The following is a 27,712-nucleotide window of genomic DNA, read 5'->3' on the forward strand; positions in this document are numbered from 1 at the left end:
TCTGTCCTTGCAAAGGTGAAATAAATAAACTGAACAGACTGAATAGACTCACCAGCAGAGTCAGTTCTACTGTTAAGCGGCATTCTTTATTTTATCAGCGCTGGGGAACTCTGGGGATCATCCTCCATAAGTGCCCCCAAGACTGAACGCTCTTGCATTGCTTATATTCACATAATTATTACATATGCATTACAATTTTTGAAAATTTTGGCATACATCTATACTAAAAATAATTGTGTTAGTTATAATTGTTTAGTTTCTTACTCACAATACACCTACTAATTATTAGTTAAATATAAACTAAGCACTCCACTTCTAAACCATGTGTTCATCTTGTCTCCCTCTTGTCATGCAGAAGGATCTAAAACTTGAAAAATATTCCCTCGTTTTGCAGGCGGTCGGAAAGCATTGATCTCGTATCGATTGGTTAGTGATGGGTACGTGTTTTGTAACTCGATCACAGTGCACAGGAACCCGGCAGCTTCTCTTCAGGGGCCGCGCCCGTTGAGCACCGGGCGGCAAACGCTGCAGAGGTCTGAGGAGCAGAAGCCGCAGTGAGAACCGGGGACACCCGGCAGCTCCGCGGGACAGCGCGGTACCGAGGGACAGCGCCGAGCCCGCGGCTGCCGCCTCAGCCCCGCGGCGGGCCGGTCCCGCACCGCACCGCGCCGCACCGGGCCGGGCCGGGCCGGGCTGGGCAGGGGGAGGAGCCGCGGGCACCGCCCGGCTCTGCCGCGGACCCACGGACACGCGGACCCACGGACACGCGGACCCACGGACACGCGGACCCAGCCCCGACCCCCTGCACCCGCAAGGGGCCCGGGAGGCGCCGTCCGGCCCGTGCGGAGGAGCCGCCCGTCCGCTGCCACATCAGGCAACACAGCGGTGCCCCGGTAGACATGGCGCTTACGTAGTCACGTGACGGGGAGGCAGGTCGCCACGTGCTGCCGCTGCTCCGGAGATCATGTGACCAGCTGCCCGGAGTTCCCACGCGGGAGCACGGTCCGCGCGCTGGCAGTTGCCATGGGAACGCGGTGGCCGCTGCTGCTGCTCCTCCCGCCGCTGCTGCTGCCGGCGGCCGCTGCCGGTGGGTGCCCCGAACCGCCCCGGCCCTGCCACGGGCCGCCCGGGGCCGCGCCCGGAGTGGGACCCTCCAACCGGCCTCCCTGGGCCCCCGACGGGGCCTCGAACCGGCCTCCCTGGGCGGGAGCCCCAGCCAGCCGGGGAGCGCTGGGCGGGTGCCCCGGGCTCCCCCGGGCCCGGTTACCGGGGCCGGGCCGGGCCGGGCCGGTTGCCGGTTTCCGTGTGGTGACTGTTCCGCTCCAGCTGCCGGGCCGGCGGGGCCCGGCCTGCAGGAGCAGTTCTTCCCGCAGGTGCGGGACCACTTCAGCTTCGAGCCCGACGGCAGCGAGACCTTCCCGCAGCGGTTCCTGCTCTCAGGTGGGTGCTGGGTTGTGAGGGCCGTGCCGGGGCCTTGCTGCGGCTCGGGTCGCGTTCCTGTGTCACCCGCTCCTGCCCCGGGCGGAGACCCGCTGGGCTGCGTGCTCGGAGCTGCCAGGAGTCGGAGAGCTGAGCGCCTGTCGCTCGGTGTCACCCGTGTGTCTGTCGGTGTCACCCGTGTGTCTGTCGGTGTCACCCGTGTGTCTGTCGCTCTGGCCGCGGGTGCGGGACTGACCTCTGCAGCAAGAACACACTAAAAGCAGCAGCTGTGAGGCTCACACCAGGGCTGGCTCTGGGCAAGTGTGTCTTCAGGTGGCCACAGCACTGACACGGAGAAATAGACTGAACAGCAGAGTCAGTTCTACTGTTAAGCGGCATTCTTTATTTCATCAGCGCTGGGGAACTCTGGGGATCATCCTCCATAAGTGCCCCCAAGACTGAACGCTCTTGCATTGTTTATATTCACATCATTATTACATATGCATTACAATTTTTGAAAATTTTGACATACAGTACATCTATACTAAGAAACAATTAATGATGTTAGTTGTAATTGTTTCGTTTCTCACTTACAATACATCTATTAATTATTAGTTAAATATAAACTAAGCACTCTGCTTCTAAACAATGTATCACTTAATCTTCTGTCTCCCTCTTGTCATGCAGAAGGATCTAAAACTTGAAAAATATCCCCTCGTTTTGCAGGTGGTGAGAAAGCATAGATCTCATATCAATTGATTCATGATGGGTACGTCTTTTGTAACTTAATCACAGTGTACATTAATTTAGCAGCTTCTCTTCAGCATCTCTTACAAGTGCAGCTCAGTGCTCTTAATGCTGCAGGAAAAACAAATAGTGACCTCAACATTGCGCTGTGTACCCATCATTCTAAGGAGTGAAGATAACTGCTCTTGGGTCAGTGTTTTGCATTATTTAAAGCCCTTCACCTTTAGATAGCTTAAGCTGTGCTGAACAATGAGGGCGCCCAGCAAGGAGCCGGCAGTGTCCTCCTTTCTTTCTAGCCAAATAACTAGTTATCTTCTGTGCACCGGACAGGGAGGGGAGGGGAGGCTGAGCAGCCTGTGACCTGAAAGACAGCAATTGCAGTAGCCACTGTCGTGTGTTTTCCAATCCTGCCTGCTCAGAGGAACCCGGGAGACAACAAGGCTGGAGCTGTGAGGAGCAGCAGCGCGGAGCGGCCCGGCCGGGGCTGCACACGCGCCGTCCCCCTTCACATCGCCCGGCTCTCTGCAGCTTGTTCTGCACCCACTCACAGTCGTTTCACCAAGCGTGAATTCCTGGATCCGTTCAGCCCAGAGACAGGGAACACCGGTGGCTTTTGATAGCGTGCTCAGGGCTGAAATGTCACTGATTAAGTGGCCATTTTTGAACAGAACTTCAAGATCACCTAGTTGTGCCGCATTTCATGACTTTTGTTTTCTTTTTAAAGTGTTTTGTCTGTGTGTCCTGGGCAGAGCCCAGTGATATTTCTGAGAAACAAAACATTAAGATCGCATTTCTGCTGGTCTGCAAATAATTTCTTGCTCAAAAATCCTGTGAGAAGTTCCATTCACCTCTACTGCTTCTTGTGCAATATGAGACTTTTCACATTATCAGTGGGAACTTGAAGGAGACTGTTATTTCACAACCAGGCATCTGACTGTCTGGAGGTTAGCTGGCAGTTCCCCAGGATTTCAGTATAAAAATAGACACCTTTTTAAGCAATCCATATAGTTTGGTTTTGGCTCCTACAAATGGTTGTTTACTGCAGGAGCCACGAAGCATTTCAGACAAAAAGCCAGAGTAAAGACAGCCCTTGAGTTTCCTACCTGGTACCTGGAGCAAATGCAAAACAGGCAGGATCTTTGTTAGCAAGGAGCAGCAGTTTTGCTCACTAAAGGTTTCAAACCTATTTCCAAGCCAGATCCTGCTTTGGCAAGTCAGTGTTGAGAATACCAAGAATTAAATTCACATATCTCTGTTAATAGCAATAGCCTTGTGTGACATGTCCATAGGGCAACCACTGTTGGAGGGTCCCTGTGGATGATGTGGCAATGCGTTGAAATCAGCATTTAACTGATGGTCTGGGGTCTGTTGATGAACAAAGCTATTTATTATCCCCCTTAATTCCTGTGCAGTTTAAGATAAGCTAAAATCAAATGTTTGTTAAAGTCAGCAAGCATTAAAGCAACTATTTGTTAGGTAAGCAAGTGCTCGTATCATCGGGCAGCTTGTCCTGCCAGGCACAATTTCCCTTCAGTTATAAACAAATCAGGAGGTGAAGCACATCATATGTCATCATATATATATGTGTTATGTCATATGATAAATATATATGTGTGTGTTACATATATAACATAGCAGCAGCATATCCTGGGCTGCATCCCCAGCCCTGTGAGCAGCAGGTTTAGGGGATCTGCCCCTCTGCCCCGCTCGGTGAGACCCCCCTGCAGTGCTGGTCCAGCTCTGGGTGCTCAGCACAGGACACACATGGACCTACTGGAGAGGGGCCAGAGGAGCCCCAGGAATGACCCGAGGCTGGAACAGCTCTGCTGGGGACAGGCTGAGAGAGCTGGGGTGTTCAGTCTGACCTTTCCGGACTTAAAGGAGAAAGATGGAGAGATATGTTTTACCAAGGCCAGTAGTGACAGGACAAGGGGTGATGGTTTTAAACTGAGGGTGGATTTGGACTGGATGTAAAGAAGACATTTTTTATGATGAGGATGGTGAGACACTGCCCAGAGAAGCTGTGCATGCCTCATTGTGGAAGCGTTTGAAGTCAGGCTGCATGGGGAAGGTGTCCCCGTGGGAAGGGGCTTGAGCTGGATGATCTTTGAAGGCCCTTTCCAACCCAAACCGTTCTGCCATCTGTGATCTGCAGCTCAGCTCTGCGTTACACATCAGAGCAGGGGCAGCAGGGAGATGCAGGCGATTCCCTGACATCCGTTCTGTGGGAAAAGTGGTTTGGGATGAGTTGGGCTGAAAAGCGTATATAAGTAGGAAATTGCTCTTTTGGGGGGCAACTGTTTCCAAATGCCTTGCAGAATTTGAGGCAATTTTAAGGCAGAAGTGGAACTTCCTGGCCATGTGCTGATTTCATGGAAGCTCTTATTTACCCCACTCAAATGAGAGATTTCTCTTGCCTGGCCTTTCTGACACCTTCGTGCCCTGGCTCAGGTCTTAGGGATGAGCCTGTTCGCAGTGCTCTTCCTTGTTAAGCTCCTGCCCAACCTCACCAAAAGTAGCCTCGTTCCATGATCATGTGTGGTTTTGTTTTGGTGGTGGGTTTTTTGCTTGGTTGGGTTTGGGTTTAACTTTCTTCTGTCTATTATCTCAGCAAAGTTCTGGAAGAAAGGATTTGGACCCATCTTTTTCTATACTGGCAATGAAGGTGACATCTGGAATTTTGCTCAGAACTCCGACTTCATATTTGAATTAGCAGAGGAACAGCAAGCGCTTGTAATTTTTGCTGAGCATGTGAGTATTTTAGTCATGCATACTGTAGAGTCTTGTCATGTTCAGTATTACCAAATTCAGCTTTCTGTAGGTCTGGAAAAATACTAACACCTCTTGCTGTGAAGCTGAAGTACAGCTGCTGTCACGGTAGCAGCTTTGTACGCAACCGTGGCTTCTGAAGTTTTTTCCTATGCCTACCAGCAGTGCAGAACACAGACTGCTGTTCCAGTGCAACCTACACCACCGTGTATTTCCTTTAGAACAGCACTTTTGTTGGGAGTTTCCACAGGCCTTGAACTCCACACTGGACTAGAAAGCTATTTTGTTTGGATAATATTTAGTCTATCTAGCCTGCAAAGTCCCAAGGCAACCTTTCCCACACCACTCTATTAAATCTGCTATTCCATAACTTATGCATGAAGAGATTACTCTGCTCCCTTTTCTAGCTGGGGGTTTCAGGAGAGAGACACATGAGAGAGACACATGCCAGGGGCCCACTTGGCACCCACTGAACTTGTCACGGAGTGTCCAGTCTCTCCAGGGTATGACCTGAAAGTCTCTGTTTATCAGACGCAGGAGACAAGGCACTTCCTCAGTTACAAACTGGAGGACACCATGTGTTCTGTTTTCGTTCCTGTTTGTGCACACTTATCCCAGTTCTGTAGTGAGAACAGAGAAGACCCAGACCTGGACAGCAGCGTTTCTGCAGCATCTCTCTTTCCTTTCAGAGGTACTATGGGAAGTCTCTTCCATTTGGACTTGAGTCAATGCAGCCGAAGAACACCGGTCTGCTCACCGTGGAACAAGCCCTCGCTGACTATGCAGTGCTAATTACTGAGCTTAAGCAGCAGTACGGTGCTGCGGACTGTCCTGTCATTGCTTTTGGAGGCAGGTAAGGGTTGTGTGCTCCTTCCCATCTCTGTTCTCATAGATCTGTTTGGCTCTCAAGCAAGTTGTAAAGGCTGAGCTTTACACTCTGGGATAGAGAGCAGATCCACCTGTGCCTGAGCTCCCCAGAGCTCATCACCAGGTCCCAGTCAGCTCTCCCGTGAAGAATTAGTGTTGTAATTGCTTTGGGGAAGCACTGACTGGATGTTTCTGGGCATCTTCAGTGTATGTCAGCCAGATCTTCAGAAAACGAGAAATTTCTCCTGTACAATAAGAACATTTTACAATGGAAATACAGAGAACTAAAAATTGGTGGAATATTCTTTCCAGGGGCTACCCAGCTTTTTACTAAACACAGCTTCTTTAGCAACATCCACCCATTTTCCTTGCAGGCTTCTTTATAATTCTGCTCTCCAACCTGCTGCTTGGTTGCTCCTGGCTTCCCAGCAGAAATCCTTCCCTAAAGCGCTTGCTGTGCTGCAGCTCCGAGCTGCGCTGGTGCGATGTCCTTGTCCCTTGAGTGGCTCCCCACACTTACAGCAGAGCAGCGCTTCCCTTTAAAAGGCTTCCACTGAGTGCAGGGCTTCTACCTGGGCTGCAGTGAGCGAACAAGCACTGGAGCTGACACTTGTCATTAAGCTTCCAGCTCACGGTGCTGGTGCTGGGCCTGTTGATCTCGGGGGTGTCTGTGCCGTGGCTGCTGGGCCAGCAGCGGTGTCAGCAGGGCCGGAGCTGTCCTGGGGCAGGAGCTCAGACAGCCTGCATCGTGTAAATCACCATACAGTCCACAGCAGCCCCAAACAGCACTAAACCCACGTGAAGAACACGGCCATACAGCCGTGCCGGAGCAGCACAGCATTCCCCATGGCAGGAATAAGAGCCCTCTTCTGTTGCTTATAACTTGGCCAAACTTTACCATGAAATTACTTGTAATAGGCTTCAGCTAATGCCTGTTTCCAAGACCAGGGTTAGAGAAATGCATATTTCTTTACATGTGGGTGATATGGAAATGATATTTACTGCAACCACTTGAGGTGGTGGGGAGGGAGACTTGAATACCTGGAAGCTTGAAGTCAGACTGAGTGTTACCTGCATTTTGGGGATGTCATTTGCCACCCCCAGGAGTGACCATAGAGTAACTCCACGAACATCAGCATATCACAGTCACAGAATGTGAGGGGTTGGAAGGGCCCTGGAAAGCTCATCCAGTGCAGTCCCCCCATGGAGCAGGAACACCCAGATGAGGTTACACAGGAAGGTGTCCAGGCGGGTTGGAATGTCTGCACAGAAGGAGACTCCACAACCCCCCTGGGCAGCCTGGGCCAGGCTCTGGCACACTCACCGGGAAGAAGTTTCTTCTCAAATTTAAGTGGAACCTCCTGTGTTCCAGTTTGCACCCATTGCCCCTTGTCCTGTCACTGGTTGTCACCAAGATGAGCCTGGCTCCATCCTCCTGACACTCACCCTTTATATATTTATAAATATTAATGAGGTGTTCATATGAATGAATTTTGTCCCTTTGCCTTTTTCTAGCAACCCTCAATATACCTGCACATTGTGACACCAAGGTGTCTTTGAGGTTTTTTTGTGGTATATGTTAATGTCTTCCCTTCCCTCCACCAGTGCTGATCATCTATGCAGCTGTTATTTGGGGGATATTTTCCACTTTGCAGCACTAGGGAGGGCTGCATGTTCTGTAGTGTTCGGGCACCCTATGCTAAAAGCCTGGCTACTCTTTATAATCCTGTCTGCAAAACGTATCTCCTTCTCGCATTGAAGAGCTTCCCTTGAGCCCCACTGGGTTCTGCGCTGGAGCTCTCAGGGCACACTCCGGATGGGGCAGAGTTAGATCCTCAGGCAGGATTTGTGCTTGGCTGCAGAAGAAAACAGAGCTGCTGTGTTCTCAGCGGCGCTGGCTTGAGCAAAGGCCAGTAAGAACACATTGTTTGCTGCCCACTGCCCAGAACTGGATCTTTTCACGTGAGGATGGCATCGGCTAGCTATGCATAAACTTGTTGTTGCCTTGGGTTAGGTGAGCCTGTGAATGCTGGCCTGAACTTTCGAGTTACCATGTTATAAGGTGTCTGTTAGAGGAAATATTTATAAGTCTCTTGTCTCTCCTGTGGCAGCTACGGAGGAATGCTGAGTGCTTACATGAGGATGAAGTACCCAAACATCGTGTCGGGAGCATTAGCTGCCAGTGCCCCTCTGCTGTCTGTGGCTGGGCTTGGAGACCCCACGCAGTTCTTCAGAGACGTAACAGCAGTAAGTAGTATCTCTTTTGAGGAGCATTGTTTTTTTCCTTTGAGGAGAATGGGTGTTTTTCCTTTTCCATGTGTTTAAACATATTTCTTCACAGCGTCAGTGCTGGGCAGAGAATGCAGCTGAATGGGAAGCTGGAAGCAGCAGCAGCAGCAGCAGCTGCAGCTGTGATGCTGAGCTCTGCCGTAGCTGTGGCACCGGGCCCAAAGGTGCTGATCTGTTGAGCAGCGCAACTCAGTTCCGGCATTTCAGTACCACTAAGGATTCACTTCCCCATTTCTAGTGACTTGATCGTATTATAGCCTGCAAGTTTTCCTTTGCGCCTGGCTGAACCCCCTTTGGGTAACTTATTCTTCAGATTCTCTCCCCAGATGCTGTATTTTGCACTGATGTCAATACCCAGAGGAAGGTGATATTGCTTAGAACTGACTTGGTTTATAAGGAAATGTACTACCTGGTAGTACTGAAATCTTGTGATAGTGTCTGTTTTGCTTCTTTTCAACACGAGTTTCTAGATTGGGCTGACACGGTGGCTTTGCATGAACTACCTGTGTATGAAACTTGTGGTCTTTTAGCTCTTATTTACATATATGACAACCTTATTTCAATGCAGAGACTTACAAGACAGATAGCATTACCGGTAAGTGTAATGAAGATACTATCGTATGAAAACAAATACAATAGCATTAGAAACTCTAACTGTATAAGAGAATAAAAGACATCTAATCTTAAAATTACATGTTTTAAAACAAAAAATGTGATAGTACTTAATCGTCTAACGGGTCCTGCAGTGGGAATGCTTCCCGGGTTGAAGCAGATTCCTTCTCAGAAGCCCTTTCCAGCTGAGAGCTCTGTCTTGCTTCAGATGTGAATATACTGTGAGTCGTTAACACACCCCTCAAATTAGGGCTTTCACCTTTACACGTGAAAAAACCTTTCCAGTTGATTTTAAAATATGCTCTGGCTGCAGTGCTGAGGCGACCTCTGTGCTGGGAAAGCAAGCACTTTGTGTTGTTGTCAAAGTAGTTTCTTCCACATTCAGTGTGTTCACATAAATCTGAATTCAGTTGTTCCTCTTGGTGAGACAACCCCTGGGAGCTGTTAAAACTAATGAAGACACAAACCCTTCATGAGTCATTGCAGGAGCTCTCTCTTCTCTGAGTCACAGTGCGTTGTCTCAAAGCAGCTTTCTCTGTGACTTCTGCTGACCTTTTCCAGCTCACTTCATAAGGTTCCAGGTCACAGGGCAAGTGAGCAAAGGGCAGAAACCCGATATTGCATAAGGCATTTGTGTAAGACCAGGTTATATATGCCCGCTGCCCTACCTGCTGCAGGCAGAAAGCCCCTGTGTGAATACAACACATAGAATCATAGAATCATTTCAGCTGGAAGAGACCCTCGGGATCATTGAGTCCAACCATAACCTAACCTGACTCTGGCACTAACCCATGTCCCTAATAACCTCGTCTAAATGCATTTTAAACCCCTCCAGGAAAGGTGACTCCAGCACTGCCCTGGGCAGCCTGTTCCAATGCCCCACAGCCCTTTCTGGGAAGAATTTTTTCCTAATATCCAATCTAAATCTCCCCTGGCACAACTTGAGGCCATTTCCTCTTGTCCTATCACTTGTTCCTGGGGAGCAGAGCCCGACCCCCCTGGCTCCAAGCTCCTTTCAGGCAGTTCAGAGATCAGAAGGTCTCCCCTCAGCTCCTGTTCTCCAGCTGAACCCCCCAGGTCCCTCAGCCGCTCCATCGCACTTGTGCTCCAGCCCCTCACCAGCTCCGTTCCCTCCTCTGCACTCTCTCCAGTATTTCAATGTCCTTCTTATGATTTGGGGCCCCAAACTGACCCCAGGATTCAAGGTTTGGCCTCACCAGCACCAAGTACAGTGACACAATCACTTCCCTAGTCCTACTGGCCACACCAGTGCTGGTACCAGCCAGGATGCTGGTGGCCTCTTGGCCACCTGGGCACACGCTGGCTCATGTTCAGCCTCTGTCACCAACACCCCCAGGTCCTTTTCCACCGGGCACTTTCCAGCCGCTCTTCCCCAGCCTCAGCGTTCATGGGATTGTTGTGACCCAGGTGCAGGACCCGGCACTTGGCCTTGTTGAACCTCAGAAAATTGGCCTCAGCCTAGCGATCCAGCTGGTGTTTCCCATAAGGCAGGAGCTGCTCAGGCCATTACCTTCAGATCAGTTCAGACGTCTGGATGAGGTGGGATTCAAAGGAGTAAAGCTGGCAGTCTGGAGGGGGAACAGCTTTCCTTGGAATGGCTGTAATGCCTCCTGCCTCTGCTTCTGCAATAGCTCCACTGAACTGGTCCTGGGTCTGCAGGGGAGACTGGGGTGGGTGGTGGTTCCTCAGCAGGTGAGAATGGAAGGGGTGGTGGTTCCTCAGCAGGTGAGAACGGAAGGGGTGGTGGTTCCTGGGGGGCAGGCAGGGCAGCAGCCCAGCGCTGCCTCGCGGGGAGCTCAGCTGTTGCAGTAGCCAGGGCAGACCTGCTCCTCTGCCCCAGGCTGATCCATCCCCACACTCCAATTAGAGCCACTAGTAGATGAAGATCAGTAAGTGCATCCAGAAGGAGATCTGGAACTCCCTAAATGGATGGCCAGGTAAAGAGGTTGGGTCTTTGTAAGAAAAAGGCTTAACTAGTGATTTGTCGTTACTTAACCATTGCTCTAGCAAGGCAAAGGAACCTTAAAAGAGCCCTAATAATTCTTATTATTAGAAAGCATGGGTTGCCAGCAGATCTGAAGCTGACTTGTGATCTGACAGAAGAGAAACAGTTTGGGTTGCTAGACCCCTTAGTGACAGGAGCAACTTGTTCTCCAGCATAACCAGCCATAGCTCTTCAAATACACCGTAACTGCTTTTTCAGGATCAGTGATGTTTTTCCCAAGAAAAAGGACACGGCCTTCTTGGCCAGCTGGCAGTCACCGGCAAGCCTAGGGAAAGCAGGTCCAGGTTCCCAAGCCAGCTCTCTACCCTCCGTGTATAACTGACCTCTCCACAGCTCCTTCCCACAGGCAGAGTGCAGATGGAAGGACGCTATTGTGTGTTGAAAAATAAAAAATAATAATTATAAAAATAAAAAAAAAAAATCTTTTGGGCGTAGCAGCCTGGTGTGCTCTTCCCATGGCCTGGCTGGTGTGTCTGCTTGCTGCTTCATGTTCAGTCTAATGGCTGCACTAAACGCAGAGCGTTGTGCCCACCAGCTCATCCCATGGCCTGGTGACACAGCTGCTGCTGGTGTGAGCAGTGCAGACTGCTGGCGTCTGCTGGGACGTGCTGGTTGTCAGCGCTGGTGTCACTGCTGGGACGTGCTGGTTGTGAGTGCTGGTGTCACTGCTGGGATGTGCTGGTTGTCAGCGCTGGTGTCACTGCTGGGTTGTGCTGGTTGTGAGCGCTGGTGTCACTGCTGGGACACACTGGTTGTGAGTGCTGGTGTCACTGCTGGGACGCGCTGGTTGTCAGCGCTGGTGTCACTGCTGGGATGCACTGGTTGTCAGCGCTGGTGTCACTGCTGGGACGCGCTGGTTGTCAGCGCTGGTGTCACTGCTGGGATGCGCTGGTTGTCAGTGCTGGTGTCACTGCTGGGACACACTGGTTGTCAGCGCTGGTGTCACTGCTGGGACGTGCTGGTTGTGAGCGCTGTGTCGCTGCTGGGACGTGCTGGTTGTCAGCGCTGGTGTCACTGCTGGGACCTGCTGGTTGTGAGCGCTGTGTCACTGCTGGGACGTGCTGGTTGTCAGCGCTGTGTCACTGCTGGGACGTGCTGGTTGTCAGCGCTGGTGTCACTGCTGGGACGTGCTGGTTGCCTGGAGGACAAGGCAGAAGCGCTGGTGTCACTGCTCCTGGAGATGCAGATGAGGTCCTGACCATGGGCAGTAACCTGTGTCACCTCCTGGCACTTCAGGCAGTTCTTCCCGGTGTAACCTCCACACGGATCTCTGTGCAACCCTGATCCTGTGTCTTTTCTGTCCCTTTAGGATTTCGACAAGTCCAGCCCAGGCTGCGTCCCAGCTGTCCGCAAAGCCTTCCAGCAGATCAAGGATCTGTTCCTGCGTGGAGGTGAGGAGAACCAGCCCTGAGACGGCCTCCCAAGGGCAGCCAGCGGGCAGGCCCAGCTGTCTGGAGAAACACTGGTTTGGTTTTACTTCAGCTAGGTTTTCAGTTGGTTCAGCTAAATCAATGCAAATGGCCACCTGGCTGCCTTTTTCTGCTTGCATGATTGATTTTTCGTTTAGTGAGCAGTTTCAGTTAGTGTTAAAATCAGTAACTGACACCAAAATGAATGCATCTCGGTGGAAGCTTGTACAGTGTTAATGAAACCACGTTTTCTGCACAAGTGCAAAAACACCTGCGGGTGCAAACCACTGTCATTTTATGCTGGCAAAGCCTCATGTTTCACCAGATATTTGTCCTCAACACCCACACCATTGACAACTCTTCAGGTGGTTGTGACAGCTGCATGGCTCAGCTCACTGGACATATCTGAGAAATATTTGGAAAGCAGTGTAGGTCTCAAAGCAGCCATCACGGTCTCCTTCATCGCCACCTGTGGACACTTAGGTGATGTCAAGGACAGGGACCGATGAAAACCTCTGTGGTGTCTCCCAGGTAGGCCAGACTAGATATTGCAGCATCTCCTGGGAGCCCTGCGTGGTGTTGGAACCGTCGCGGTGGGTTCGTGGTCCGTCTCCAGGCCTGGTTTGTGCTGTGGTGCTGCAGGGCAGGGTCTGTGTGATGCGACAGCCGCTGTGGCTGCCTTGCTGCAGGGGCTGCTCCTGCCATTGCCCAGAGAAGCCAGGGCTCCAAAACCTCGTTTAGCTTTGGGTCAAAGCAGGAAATACGTTACCGTTAAATAGCCAACGTCTTCAAGGTCCGTCTGGGGCCACACTGTCTGCAACGGGATGGATAAGGTGGGATTATTTAAAGCTTAGGCCCTCAAGTGAGTGCAGGTCCCAGACCTTGTGTTTCCAAGTACAGACAGCCGGGCTGTGATGGGAGCTTGTAGGGTCGCACCGAGACAGACAGGAACTGCAACTCCAAGACGTGGGGAATGGAAATGGAGTGTGTTTCCCCAGCAGAAATTCAAAGGCATATGAGTGCAGCTTGAAGGAATCTCTTCTAAGATAAATTTCCTGACTCCAGCTGACCTGAAGTTTCAGGAGTTTTTTGTGACTTTGTGAGGACTGTTCTTACTTGGCAATTCTCACTGCAAACGCACCCATTTCCCAGGGAGCTCGTTTTGTTTTCCTGACAGTTCTTCTAGCTGTTGAATCACTGGGACCTGTGAGCTGTACCCTGCTCTCCTGTGCAAGAGCTCGGCTGGGGACGCGGCCCTGCGGGGCGCAGCGGAGCAGGGAGGCAGCCGCGGGACACCGAGCTGCTCTTGTTGCTGTGCCAGCAGGACTGCTGCGCTCTGGGGGCGCTGACTCCTCCGGGCACACCGGGGGGTGTCGGTGGCTCTGGGAGGGGCAGCCCCTGGGCCACGGGCCACGTCAGGCCCTGAGGCTGCACCGGGAGCTGTGCCTGAGTAACCACGTGTGTGCAAATTCAGATGTAACGTGTCCTTCCTGCTAGAAACCTTATCTGTGTGTTACAGCATCTCCTTATGCCTGAGTGAAACAAGGTGCTGAAGCCTGGTATTATTTTCCTCTGTTGAAGTTTGTGCCTTTTTGTTTTCCTTCCTTTTGCAGCCTATGATGAAATCAGCAGCAAAATGTCCACGTGCAATAAGGTCTCTACCAAGGAGGATGTTTACCAACTTTTTGGGTTTGCTAGAAACGCCTTCACCATGATGGCCATGATGGACTACCCGTACAAAACCGATTTCATGGGCCACCTCCCTGCCAACCCGGTGAAGGTGAGTACTGAGTACCAGGACACGAGCGAGTCTCCGTTTCAGATGTGCACCTCGGTGGGGGCTGCGCAGGCCGGGTACGGCCAGACACGCATCGGTGATGGCGACACGGGGTTAGTGGTGGATGTTCAGCACTTCCACTCTAACAGTGAATCTACACCTTTTAAACTCCTCTGTGACGGTGACTGCTATGTTTGCAGTGCATTCCTGCAGGGCTCGTCAGGAGAGTTTGCTGGAGCCACTCCTGCCCTGCTCTGCCTTTACTTTAGGCACAAACGCCTGTGCAAACTTGTTGACTTCAGCTTTGAAACACTGAAAACCTATAGATTTTAAAAAAATGTAGTTTTGTTGTAGCCCACCTCAACACTATTTCATAAATGTCTTTTTCTTAGTTGGTAGGGTTAGAGATCTAAAAATTAGGATGCTTTCTAAGTATTGCCTAGGAAGAATATAATGCAGAGAAATGTCTGCTGCTGTGGGACTGGAAATCCTGTAAACTTTCAAGAAAGACGGAGATGGCAAATTGTGGGAAGGGACCTGTTTCTTCATGGTGACAAAGATTTCTCAGACAGCAGCTGCTTTTGGAGGTCCCAGCTCTGAACCCAGATTGGCAGCTGCTGTTGCAATTCTCTACTCTGGAGCGCGGTCGGGCTGGTGCTGCCGCTCACCGCGCCGATGGGACGCGACCTGCCTCTGGCCTTGTGGCATTTATGGTTTGAGTCCTACCCAGAGCAAAATGCATCCTGTGCAGGAGTCCATACGGGCTGCGCTGGGAGCCGGGAGCTGCTGTCCCTGGCTCCACTGGGCACGCAGCTTAACAGCCTGTAAGATGGAAATCATTATTCTACCCTCCCTTGAGAAGGGCATTGAAATGTTCTGACTGTACGAAGTAGGAACTGTTGTGTATCACTGTGGCCTCTCCACAGCTGCTTAACTTGGTAAGGGAACTGTTTGTCCTGGCCCTGTCTCCTTGTCTCTATGTATTTTGTTGCTAAAAGGGAGGAAAACAAACAGACAATCAAAAAAACCTCTTGCATTAGGCCCTTGGAAAGTTGCTGAACCACAAAATGTGTGATAATTTGAATGAATCTTCCAGCTTAGCCCTTCTGTGGAGTCGAGACTGTTAACTGTCTGCAATTTACTTGTTATGTGTCCCATCCAGGTCGGCTGTGATCAAATCCTTACCCACGCAGACCCAATCCGAGGCCTGGCTGCTCTTGTTGGTGAGTCAGTAGTGTCAGTTTTGTCTTTTATCTCACGCGCTCTATCCCAGAAGCCCCCGTAGGCAGAGCCATTGCCCTGTGGTGGGTTGGGTGTCCTGGGAGCTGCTGCGACTCCATCTCCCATGGGAACGTTTTGCTCCGTATTGGCTTTGTCTGCCGGGATGTCCTGAGGTGGCCCATGGGTTCATTTTCACCTTTCCAAACTTACCCTCACCAGGTTTTTCAGCCGTTGCAGCCCCTTAGCCCATTTATTGTCTGTGAGATGTGGGCTTCTAAGGTACCTGCTTCTTTCTAGAAGTTCGCCCATACTCTGGTTCAAGCAGTGCGGATTCAGTGCACACCCACTGGAGGAAATCTGCTCTGCTTGTTGAGGACAAGGTTGGCACCACAGTGCCCTACAGTCTTAAACCAGTGGCAAGACAGACGTAAATACATTGTATATGTTTATTTCTGTGAGTTCTTAATTTGCCAGCCAGCAGTGTTTGTAAGGAAATTATTAGAGACAGAATCCAAAGCTCTTTTGAGGACTTCCTCATAAAATCTCTCAAGTCACTCATTAAAAGTAAGTTCTATATTGGTCATTATTCAGAAAAACAGGTTCTGAATGACAAAAAATTGATTTAAGGAATTCTTATGGGTTTAATGCAGCTTAGTAGGATTGGGAACTAATGCTTTTTTTGCAAATTATACATGTCACCATGACAGCACCCAGTGGAACATTCCAGTTCAAGTCACTGCTAAAGGTGTTTGGCCGGTAGCTCCGAGAGTTGTTAAAATACTACTACCTTGGCAAACGCTGTAAGATCCGCTTGACATATTCACGTCCTACTTATTTTCTGAGGCAGAGTGGGATTCTTGTTCCTTTGTGATGAACAAGCTGAGGGCAGATTCCTTTGTCCTGCCTTCAGGGGAGCACTTGGTGCCTCTGCCTGTCTCCGCAGCCGCGTTCCCGTGGGACAGTTTAATCACGCAAGAGGCGTGATCCACCAGAGCCTTGGGCAGGGGACCGGCTTTCTGCCAAACCCGCCGCTCCGTGTCGTACAGGAACACGCTGTCTGCTTTCTGCATGTGCTGCAGCGACGCGCCCCCCGTGAGGCAGAGCACGGGCCCCAAGGCCGCGACGCTGAACTGGCAGCGGCTGAACGGGGACAGCGTGAGCGTTGTCCACTGGTTGCTTCCAGGGCAATAATACTCGATCTCGTTGACGTGGATCCATTCCTCCACCTGCAAAGAACCAGAGCAGTGCTCATCCACTGTACCGCGCCCTCAGTGGGCATCACTGGCACATCAGGCTCACTTGGTTCATGAGAAAGGAAACCAGTGTCTCAACAGCGATTTGAATACCGTGGGGCTCAAGGTGCCTGATTTTGGATCCACACTCAGCAATCAGAGCCTCAAAAGAAACTGAACAAAATACCAAAATGGCCTTAAAGAAGCGTTTTTGGTAAATCAGAGCAGTGAGCTGAGCAAGGAGCCACAGCGACCTGTGGGAACTGGAACAGCCCAAGTCCCGCCTGCTGTCCAGACTTTTAACACATGATGAAGGAAACGATCTCATTGCATTGAGTTGTGGACAGTAACTGAGTTTGTGTCACCTGGAGGAATTTGATGTCAGCCTTGATGTGCAGTTTTTCCTTATCGATTTCTATCCCTTCCTCAGCAAGCAGTTAAGTGCTGCAATGTGCCCGCACTCCATCAAAAGAAACCCTACCTGTCGTCGTAAAATCAGGCCAGGCCTGGAGTCTTTATGCTTTCAAATGGGAATTACTGAGTGATCTTTGAAAACTCAGTTCTCTTGGCTTCAGGGAACGGGATTCTCGAGTGAGTCTTTTAGTGGCAGTCAGGCCCCCTCCCAGCAGGCTGGGCACTGCGCTCCCTCTTCAGAGATGGGAAATACAGCTTTGAAGAGACTTCATTTGCATTCCAGGACTTAAGCCTATCTTTCCTTTAGGAAAGGGTTTTAGTCTAAGCTCCTGTCGTCAGTGCAGTTCATTCCTCTTCCCGTCTGCTGGTGTTTTGCCCCCGCTCAGCTCAAACAAAGGAAATCAGGTGCTCACTGTGTTTGAGGCAGGTACGTGACCAGTTTTACACTTGGGTTTGCCTGTGTTAGCAGGTTGGGCCTCCACCATATGTTTTCTCTGCTTAAAAAAGCACTTTGAACAGCCTTTGTGCTCTAGAAGATAGAGTGTGACAACAAGGCAGCTGCTAATGTGCGTGACTGTAATGACAGAAATGCTTTATAAGCAAACTGGCCTGACTTGTGACTGTGCCAGTCCACTGAGAGCCCAAAAACAATCGAGTTACCGGTCAACCTGTTGGAATAAACCAGTCATGGCCTAGCGATACAGAGACCCCATTTTAGATCAGATTGGGGATCATAAGAGCAAACAAACTTACTCCTTTCAGTGTCCTTCCTCCAATGCAGAAGATCCCGTCCCTGACCGCGGCCATCCCATGGTCACAGCGGGCAAACGCCATGGGGCTGCTGCCAACCCAGCGTCGGAGCCGAGGGAGGTAGCTGTGAGTGTCTCGTAAGGTTTTGCCCCCAGAGAAGCCCCCTGGAAGGAAAGGAGGAGTTTGACAGTGTGTCCATCATCCTCTGACATCCAAACGTTCTGCAAGCACCAGCAGAGCTGATTGGATTTTTTTCTTTAAAACAGCTAAGCAGCTCAGGTTTAAAATTTCACACATTATGCAGAGCTGACACAGTGTGAAATTTAAAACCTGAGCTGCATAGGTATTTCAAAGAGGGGAAAAAAAAACAAACCCACACAGTCCAGCACTTTGTGTGAATAGTCTTCCACAACAGATTTTTCAGTAAAGTTCTTGGGGTATTTCAGGTGTAACCAGAACAGCTTTACTCAGGGAATCTGCTTCCAGCACCCACAGTCACAAAATGGTGCTTTGAAAGAAAAGTGTTCAGAGCTTTGTTCAGAGCCAACCTGTGAGTGCTGTTGTTATCTACTGTGCACTCACCCCTGTATTTCAGGGGTGCAATGTGAAAAGCTCCGTGCAGAAGGAAGGTGCTGCCGTGGGAAGCGTCTCCAGCTGCCCCTTCCTGTGTGTGGACACTGTCTGCGTGAGCTTGTGTTTAGATCTCGTACCAAAGGAACGCTCTGAGCTGTTGGGTTTGCTTGGGCAGGGCTGTAGGCTGGCCAGGCCACATCTGCAGTCACCTCACTAGTGGAGAAGGAAATGCACACTGTAGGTATGTCAGATATTATATCCGAGGGGTTTAGTGTTATCCAGCCTAGATCACTATGGTATGTTTGAAGCTCTGTGAGGCAATTTTGTCCTTGCTCTCTGTTAGGAATTGAGACCAACGAGGGCTGGCACTGTGGGCCAGCTGGGTCCAAGCAGGGACTTGACCCTGAGCCTCAGCCATTCCCCATCTGGACCGTTACCTGTGGGCGCTGCCCCTGTGGGACACATGGGGCTCACCCTGGGCAGTGTCACCCTGTGCTGCTGTCACAGAATCCCAGAGTGTCAGGGGTTGAAGGGCCCTGGAAAGCTCATCCAGTGCAATCCCCCCATGGAGCAGGAACACCCAGATGAGGTTACACAGGAAGGTGTCCAGGCGGGTTGGAATGTCTGCACAGAAGGAGACTCCACAACCCCCTGGGCAGCCTGGGCCAGGCTCTGCCACCCTCACCACGAACAAGTTTCTTCTCAAATTTAAGTGGAACCTCCTGTGTTCCAGTTTGCACCCATTGCCCCTTGTCCTGTCTCTGGTTGTCACCAGAAGAGCCTGGCTCCATCCTCCTGACACTCCCCCTTTATATATTTATAAACATTAGTGAGGGGCCTCGGGAGGACAGTGCAGAACTTCATTGCAACTGTGCAACTGATGTTCACCTGCACTAGACCAGTACAGTGACCCCAGCTGGTCATGATGGGTTTGTGATCGGGGAGCCCACAGCAATGGCAGCCTGGCCCAGGACTCGGAAGTGCAGAGGCAACAACACAAACAGCACGGTGCTGTTCCGAGGAGAAACCAAACATTATCTCTCAAGTCCAAATTAGTAGCTACAAAAGCTAAAGATCCCACAGCAGTTCAAACCCATGCAGCTTGATTGTTCAACATCCTGCACCATCTACCAATGGTCACTGTAAAGACTGAGGATCCCTCGTGCAGCAGGAGCTGTGCTGGCTCAGTGGGTAAGAGCCTGCATTGCACTTCTTTTTGTACAGCGCAGTAGGGTTAGTCCCACATCTCACATTCAGATTAATGCCAAGGTTCAATCCCATCCCCAGCGCTGTGGCAGCCTGCTTGCACTGTACCTTTTCAGACCACCAAGGTTTGGGATTTGGCCAGGATTGCAGGGTCAGGGCGAGCAGGGGCATGTGGACGGCAAACAGGTGATGCCACCTGTAGCGTCTTGGAAAGAACTGGTGAAGACTGGTGAAGTGACTTGAACACAAGCCCTATGGGGAGAGGCTGAGGGAGCTGGGCTTGTTTAGTCTGGAGAAGAGGAGGCTCAGAGGTGAGCTCAGCACTCTCTAGAACTACCTGAAGGGCAGTTCCAGCCAGGTGGGGATTGGGCTCTTCTCCAGACATCAGCAATAGGACAAGGGGCCATGGGCTTCAACTCTGCCAGGGGAAATTGAGGCTGGAGATTAGAAAGCAATTCTGTGCAGAGAGAGTGGTCAGGCATTGGAATGGCTGCCCAGGGAGGTGCTGGACTCACCGGCCCTGGAGGTTTTGAAACTGAGATTGGACATGGCACTTAGTGCCATGATCTAGTGAATGGGCTGGAGTTGGACCAAGGGTTGGACTTGGTGATCTCTGAGGTCTTTTCCAACCCAGTCGATTCTGTGAAAACAATTCCTGCCATTCAGGAGGGCAGGGAGGCTGTGCTGACACAGCAGGAAAGGGACACTGGAGCTCTGGGTGCAGGCTTAGACTGTGACACTGAGATGTCAGAGACCTGTAGGAAAACATGCTGCTTTCTACAAGCTCTATCACCTGAAATATAGAGGATTCCCTTGTGGGTTGTGCCTGCGTGATCAGCAATAGGCGTGGGGAGAGGAGTAGCGAACTGCCACTTGTTGTCCGCGGGCTGGTACCACTCCACAGTGCGCGTGAGGGTCCCCAGCAGCGTCCCGCCGCCCACAGCGAAGATGCGATCGGACAGGACACCCGCGTGGAAGCGCGTCCGCCTCTCCAGCATGCTGGCGACCTGCAGCCAGGATGTGTTGCGGGGATCGAATCGGAAAACCTAGGATGGCGGCAGACGGGTGATAGTTAGCAGAAGGAGGGCGCCTGCTTGCGTCTCCTGTGGCTTCAAGAACTGATTGATAAGCATTTTCCCCAGGCTGAGGAAGGTTTTGTATTCAGACCTGGACAGGCTGACCCAGCAGTACCTCCCGGTGGAGCTGGATGCTCAGTTACAGCCTGTCTGGAGGGTCTGGGAACAGGTGGTGCTCTCAGTTTGCAGCAAGCAGGAGGCAAAACACATTGGCTTAGTGAAATACCTGTTTCATACACCGGCTATAATAGCACATGTCAGCTGAAAACTGTTCCAGTGGGATTTCAACAAGCACGTTTTGCATCTCTGCTACTGTTTGAATCCGTAGTAAAGAGAGCAACTGAGCTTCGCCTGCTGCTCTTGCCCAGGGGAGGGCAGGAGTTGCCTCCCCCTGTTCCTGGCGGCATCAAGGCAGGGGCACAGCCCCCCTGGTCGGGCTGGGCTTCCAATTGTGTCTTGTTCAGCAGTAAATACCTCCCCAGCCTTGCTTTGTCAGCTGTGGTTAGAAAGCCCAGGTCCCTGAGCAAGGGCAGCATGTGCAGAACCACACGCAGTGGGTGCTGAGCCCGGCGCAGCATCGCCCGCGCCGCTGAGCCGCCTCCCAGCCGCAGGCAGAGCTGCTGCGTGCAGGGACGTGGCCGCACGGGGTGCGATGCTGAAACAGCCCCTGGGAGCACGGGAGAGAAAAACATAAAATCCTGCACAAGTCTTGTCACTCTCCAGGCATAAAGGGAAGGTCCTGGGAGCTAAAGCAGATGTGCCTTTCAAGGGCAAAACGAAGGAAGGAGCAGTTCCCAAGGGCAAGGGTAGGATTTAACCATGCCACATGCCCCCTGGGCGAGTACCGGGAACAGGGGTGCCACTCATGGGATTGGTTGATGGACTGATGTGGACCTGGCTGAACCAGCACTGTGGAGGCTGCATACAGATTAGGGTGACAATCTACAGCAGGAGCGAGGTGACACCGGAGCAGAACCTGATTGCTTCCCAGAGAGTTTGTCAGCTCTGTTCCTGAGGGCTCCGTAATGCACAGAGCGCTGGGAAGTCTGTAGACGTGGGAGATCTGTGATGGGCAAGAGGAACGATTCCCTCCCTCCTCCCTTCCTCACTCAGCCGTTTTTCCAAGGCTGAAGGTTTCTCACGACTCACCTCGTTTGACGGCTGCTTTCCAGTGGGATCAAATTTACACTGTCCCCCGATGATGAAGAGAAAGTCGTTGATGATGGCGACGCAGTGGTTGTACACGGGCACACAGAGCTCCCCAACCTTGTGCCACGTGCTGCAGCTCTGGTCTGCAGCCCACATCTCCCTGCACACGCCGTTGTCAGCGGTTCTGCCACCAGCAACGAGCAGCACGGTGGAAGCGCCGCGGAGGCTCGTGCTCGGGGTCTGCAGCACCGGCTGAGCAAACAGCTGGGAGTGGTAATTCAGAGCCTCCCGCAGGTACCGGTGGCAGCCTGACCCCAGCCTCATCAGAGGCACCTCCTGGACGTAGCTCTGCAGATCCTGTAAAGGAATGAGAGGGAACCTTATGCGCCTTAAAACATCTGTCGCGTGTTGCAGCCGTGCGCAGTCGTGCTGCAGCCAGCCCACGGCGGCTCTGAGCAGCTCCAGCTCGCTGCATCCCGCCACGTCGGTCCTGTCTAAAATTTCACAAAGAGTTTCTCGATCCAGGTCTTTCAAGCACTGGGGGTCAGCCAGGATCTGTTTGTAATGCTGCCCTACATAGCACATTGCTTTCTGTCTCAACTCCACTGGGCCGAGTTTCTTAGCAATGTTAAGAGCATCCGTGCAGTTCTCACAGTTCAAGCAGCCCTCCAGAAAGCGAAAGCACAGCTTGATCACCTCCCGAACCAGGAGGGTTTCTGCGGCTTTGAAAGTCTCCTCGATGTTCTGCAATGAGAGATCTAGTTTGTTGGAGTAAATGAAGTTGAGAACATTCCTCAGGCCAGCAGCACTGACGGCTTTCAGCCGGACGTGGCCGTCCAGGCTCCCTGCTCTCGTCAAGTTTCCAACAAATAGGATCTTGCAGTAATTACTTGCTGACGCTAAAACAACCTTGTGGGCTGGAAAGCAAACCCCTTCAGCCTCCAGCGTCACGTCGCACAGCGCGTTCTGCGAGCGGAGGCTGCCGAGCCCCTCCAGCAGTTTCTCCAGGTAGGTGTCCGACACGAGCCCCATCGCGCTGGCCGAGCTGAGCAGCATCGCCCTGGCGGGTGCGCAGCGCTGGAGCGGCCCCAGGACTCCCCGCTGTGCACACTCAGTGCATCTCCTGGCCAGTCGCCTGCAGCCAAACCAGTGGTTTCGTGCTTTATGGAGCTGGGGCTGCGCTGCCCCCGCCACGGAGCCTCCAAAAGGCAGCGGCTGCAGCTTCCACCCGTCTCGGTGGCGGAGCCGCAGGGGCAGTTTGCAAGTGGAGCTCTTGCTGCTGGTTGTCACACAAACCCGGTGTCTGTGGGTTTTCCTGTGGGCTGTGGCGCTGGCAGCAGCGGACGCCCCGCAGAGCCACATTCCTCCTCCTCGCTATCTGGTAACTACCCATCTGCACAAAAAAGCAGCTCCCCAGCTATGCTTCGCCGGGCCCGCTGGTCAGGAGCTCTTTCATCTGGGCAAGCCCGCACATGCCGCCTTTCCCTTCCTGATCAACAGGCAAACAAAATCCTGTCTGTGACGTGACACCCTTGGCCCTCTGAGTAAATGCGATGGATTCAGACAACATCTCCTTTCAGGGAGGGGGTGGGCAAGTCTCAGCAGCCATGGCCCATTCAGTTTGGGGTGTTCATGTACTGTGCCGTGCACACCCGGCTCCTGCGTGCACCTGGGCTTGGAAGTTCGGGCTCTCACAAGGACATTGGATTTTGGCACAGAGAGCAGTGAGCGAGCACTGGGCGGGTCCTGAGCTGTGGACACAGCACAAGTAAAGGGGATCACACAATGGGCTTGAGGCCATTGAAAAGCTTTGGCTTAAAGTTGGGATGGTGAACCAGCACTGGTGCAGCCCCTGCCAGCTCTGCCCCGGCACTGCCAGGAGAAGAGGAGACTGAGGGGGGACTCATTCCTGGGGATCAATATGGAAAGGGGGAGTGTCAGGAGGATGGAGCCAGGCTCTGCTGGTGACAACCAGTGACAGGACAAGGGGCAATGGGTGCAAACTGGAACACAGGAAGTCCCACTTAAATTTGAGAAGCAACTTGTTCCCAGTGAGGGTGGCAGAGCCTGGCCCAGGCTGCCCAGGGGGGTTGTGGAGTCTCCTTCTGTGCAGACATTCCAACCCGCCTGGACACCTTCCTGTGTAACCTCATCTGGGTGTTCCTGCTCCATGGGGGGATTGCACTGGATGAGCTTTCCAGGGCCCTTCAACCCCTGACACTGTGACTCTGTGACAGCTGCTCCTTGGCTCGGTCCTGGCTGAGGCTGGTGCGGGATCGGTGAGTGAGCAGCACTGACCGGCTTTGTGCTGTTCTCCCTCACAGGGGTGCTGTACAACTCCTCCAGCTCGGCGCAGTGTTACGACATATACCAGCTGTACCAGTCCTGCGCCGACCCCACGGGCTGCGGCATCGGCTCAGACGCCGAGGCCTGGGACTACCAGGTACGTGTTGGAGACACCAACAGCTTTCACTGCTGCCCTGGTTATCCCCACACCCCATGACAGTTCTTGTACCTCTCTTAGGTTTGCACCGAGATCAACTTAACTTTCAACAGCAACAACGTGACCGACATGTTCCCCGAGATGCCGTTCACAGAGGCCATGCGAGAGCAGTACTGCTGGAGCAGGTGGCGCGTCAGGCCCCGAGCACGCTGGCTGCAGATAAACTTTTGGGGCGGAGGTGAGTTGTGCCGTCTGCTCGTCCCTCTGTCACCCTGTGCCCGTCCGGCCATGCCCCCTGTGCCCAGCAGAGCTCGAGGAGGACAGCCCAGCGAGCGCTGGCACAGCTCAGAGCCTTGTGCTGCAGCCACACAGGCCCTTCTGTGCCTCCTAGAGCAGAAGTGGAAAACCTGGAAACTGCCAACACTTCGATTCATTCTCCCATGTTTTCTGTTCTTGGCCATGTTTGCTGCAGTAGCCAAATAGATTTGGGTAAATGGGCAGGAAGGGCACCTCTCAAACGTCACCTTTCTGAATTTCAGACCTGAAAAGTGCAAGCAACATTATTTTTTCAAATGGAGACTTGGACCCGTGGGCTGGAGGTGGGGTAAGCACGTGCACTCCTGACACCGAGCAGCTTTTCCAGGTGACACACCGCCCCCTCTCCCTTTCAAAGCAGCACTGGTGACTCATCTTCACCACTTTGAGTCTCTGTAAGTGGTTGTTTTCTGCTGAACCATTCAGGAGCCTCAGGACACATTTGAATGAGTCCGTGAGCCAGGAACACTGACACAGCAAAGGTGGCTTTGCTAGTTCAGACACAGCAGGAGCCTCCTGAACCAGCACCCGGATCTGAAGCACAACCTGTCGTATTTGTGTGCAGACGTGGGCTCGGTGCTGCCAGCCCCGTGCTCCTCGCAGCCTCCGCGCTCCACGCTGTGAGACCAAACAGCTGCTGCAGGCAGCACCTCCAACCGGGGCGGATTTTGGTTTAGGTTCAGCAAGGGGTGGCAGAGCTGTAGTCTAAAATTTAAAACCAAAAATGAACCAGAGCCGGATTTTTGAGTTAGTTGAGCTCCTGCTTGCAATGCACAAGTACCTTGTTTTAGGCTGGCTTGGCAACCCCAGCTGCAGGAGGAATGGGCTGCTTAGGGTGCACCAGCCAAAGGAGCCTGTTAACTGCAAACTGCCTGTACTGGAGTAGGCTGAGTTTTCCTCTTGGGGGAAGATGGATCATTTGGCTCGTTAGGACTGTGAGTCACACACACAACATCGGCCGTACCAAGGATCCTGAGCTTTCCCTCAGTCCTGCCCAGCTCATCTTCCAGTTTTAAGAACTGATGCCCAGTTCTGCCCAGCCACTTGGTGAGAGTTTGTCTTTACTCCTTCTCCTTCCAGATAAACAGCAGCCTCAGTTCTTCACTAATTGCGCTGACCATTAAAGGAGGCGCTCATCACCTAGATCTGCGGTAAGTACTGACAAAACCTCCTGCCCTGGTGTTCGATCTTAGCTGGGCACAGTCCAAACAACCAGGACATGCCATACCTAGAGCGGGCAGCACATCTTCCCCCGTACAGCGCTCTTGCAGCCATCAGGGGAGCGGGCTCTGCAGAACTCAGCACTAAGCTGAGTACTTTCATTACTGAGCACTTTGATTAGAACATGTTCTTGCACAGGGATTGGCACCAGTGTGTGGCAGCCTGGAGTGATCGGTCATGTCAAGTAGTCCAGCATTTCTTGGCATTAGCCAACAGCCTTCAGGCCCGGAGCAGAGAGGGCAGCAGGCGCTGATGCAAGGGAGCACTGAGGACTCCCAAGGCTGCCTCCAACCTCCTGGGGGCTGCGATGCTGTCACTTGTTTTCCAGGGGATGAGTATGAAGAACTGCCCGCTCCCACTGACATTGCTCTGCTCTCTCTAGAGGACACAATCCAGCTGACCCCCCGTCCGTCACAGAGGTGCGCAAGCTCGAAGCGAGTATCATCAATCACTGGGTGAAATCCGCACGGATGGAAAGAACATCGGAGAAACACTGGGGAGCTTCAGCAGGCGGATGGGTGTGAATACAACACATAGAATCACTTTGGTTGGAAGAGACCCTCAAGATAGTCCAGTTCAACCATAACCTACTCTGGCACTACCCCATGTCCTGAGAACCTCATGTCCGTCTGTCCAACCCTCCAGGGCTGGTGACTCCAGCACTGCCCTGGGCAGCCTGTTCCAATGCCCCACAGCCCTTTGGGGAAGAAATTGTTCCCACATCCAACCTCAACCTCCCCTGGCGCAACTTGAGGCCGTTTCCTCTGCTCCTGGCGCTTGTTCCTGGGGAGCAGAGCCCGACCTCCCTGGCTCCAAGCTCCTTTCAGGCAGTTCAGAGATCAGAAGGTCTCCCCTCAGCTCCTGTTCTCCAGCTGAACCCCCAGGTCCCTCAGCCGCTCCATCACACTTGTGCTCCAGCCCCTCACCAGCTCCATTCCCTTCTCTCCACTCGCTCCAGCACTTCAAGCTCTTTCTTGGCATGAGGGGCCAAAACTGACCCCAGGATTCATGGTTTGGCCTCCCCAGTGCCCAGCACAGGGATGGTCACTGCCCTGGTCCTGCTGGCTGCACTCTTCCTGGTACCAGCCAGGATGCTGGTGGCCTCTTGGCCACCTGGGCACACGCTGGCTCATGTTCAGCCTCTGTCACCAACACCCCCAGGTCCTTTTCCACCGGGCACTTTCCAGCCGCTCTTCCCCAGCCTCAGCGTTCATGGGGTCGTTGTGACCCAGGTGCAGGACCTGTCACTTGGCCTTGTTGAACCTCAGACAATTGGCCTCAGCCCAGTGGTATAGCTGGTCCAGATCCCTCTGTATGGCCTTCCCACCCTCCAGCAGATCAACACTCCCACCCAACTTGTGTCATCTGCAAACTTACTGAGGGTGCACTCGATCCCCTCATCCAGATCATTGATAAAGAGACTAAACAGAACTGGCCCCAGTACTGAGCCCTGGGAACACCACTCGTGACCAGTCGCCAACTGGATTTGTCTCCATTCACCACAACTCTTTGGGCCTGTCCCTCCAGCCAGTTCTTTATCCATCGCAGATACACCATCCAGGCCGTGAGCTGCAGCTTCTCCAGGAGATGCTGTGGGATGCGGTGTCAAAGGTTTTACTGAAGTCTAAGTGCACAACACCCACAGCCTTTCCCTCATCTACTGCGTGGGTCACCTTGTAGGAGGAGATCAGCTTGGTCAAGCAGGACCTGCCTTTCACAAACCCATGGTGACTGGGCCTGATCGCTGGGTGGTGCTGTGTGTGCCTCAGGATGGAACTCGAGTTGATCTGTTCCATGACCTTCCCCAGCACCGAGCTCAGACCGACAGGCCTGGAATTCTGCAGATTCTCCTTCCAGCCCTTCCTGCAGACGGGTGCCACATTTGCCAACTTCCTGGGACCTCCCCAGTTAGCCAGGACTGCCAATAGACAACTGAAAGTGGCTCGGTGAGCACCTCTGCCAGCTCCCTCAGCACCCTTGCATGGATCCCATCTGGCCCCTTAGACTCCTGTGTGTCTAAATTCTGTAGCAGGTCACCAACCATTTCCCCTTGGATTATGGGGGCTTCATTCTGCTCCCTGTCCCCGGGTACCTGCAGCACCACTGATCTCACATTTAAAGACTCAGCCATTGCCTTGTTCTCTGTCACTCTGTTTCCCCCGCACCCATCAGGGGATGGAGATTCTCCTTAGCCCTC

The 27,712-nt window shown here is 52.5% G+C and overlaps 2 protein-coding genes across 2 annotated transcripts; one reads left to right on the forward strand and one right to left on the reverse strand.

The window, feature by feature from the left end:
• Positions 1-1,023: 1,023 nt before the first annotated feature.
• DPP7 (dipeptidyl peptidase 7) lies at positions 1,024-26,039 on the forward strand (the record flags this gene model as incomplete). Its single annotated transcript, XM_080355727.1, has 13 exons — positions 1,024-1,087; positions 1,327-1,440; positions 4,778-4,917; positions 5,625-5,788; positions 7,914-8,049; positions 12,039-12,120; positions 13,752-13,918; positions 15,078-15,138; positions 23,861-23,979; positions 24,061-24,217; positions 24,519-24,583; positions 25,375-25,445; positions 25,898-26,039. The coding sequence occupies 13 exons, from the start codon at positions 1,024-1,026 to the stop codon at positions 26,037-26,039; spliced, it is 1,482 nt and encodes a 493-aa protein (XP_080211853.1).
• Positions 15,949-22,592, reverse strand: LOC308047435 (kelch-like protein 9; the record flags this gene model as incomplete). Its single annotated transcript, XM_080355930.1, has 4 exons — positions 15,949-16,362; positions 17,536-17,696; positions 20,105-20,357; positions 21,537-22,592. The coding sequence occupies 4 exons, from the start codon at positions 22,590-22,592 to the stop codon at positions 15,964-15,966; spliced, it is 1,869 nt and encodes a 622-aa protein (XP_080212056.1). The 3' UTR covers positions 15,949-15,963.
• Positions 26,040-27,712: the final 1,673 nt, after the last annotated feature.

The sequence above is a fragment of the Nesoenas mayeri genome (genome assembly GCF_963082525.1).
Source record: "Nesoenas mayeri genome assembly, chromosome: 18".
Classification (NCBI taxonomy): Eukaryota; Metazoa; Chordata; class Aves; order Columbiformes; family Columbidae; genus Nesoenas; species Nesoenas mayeri.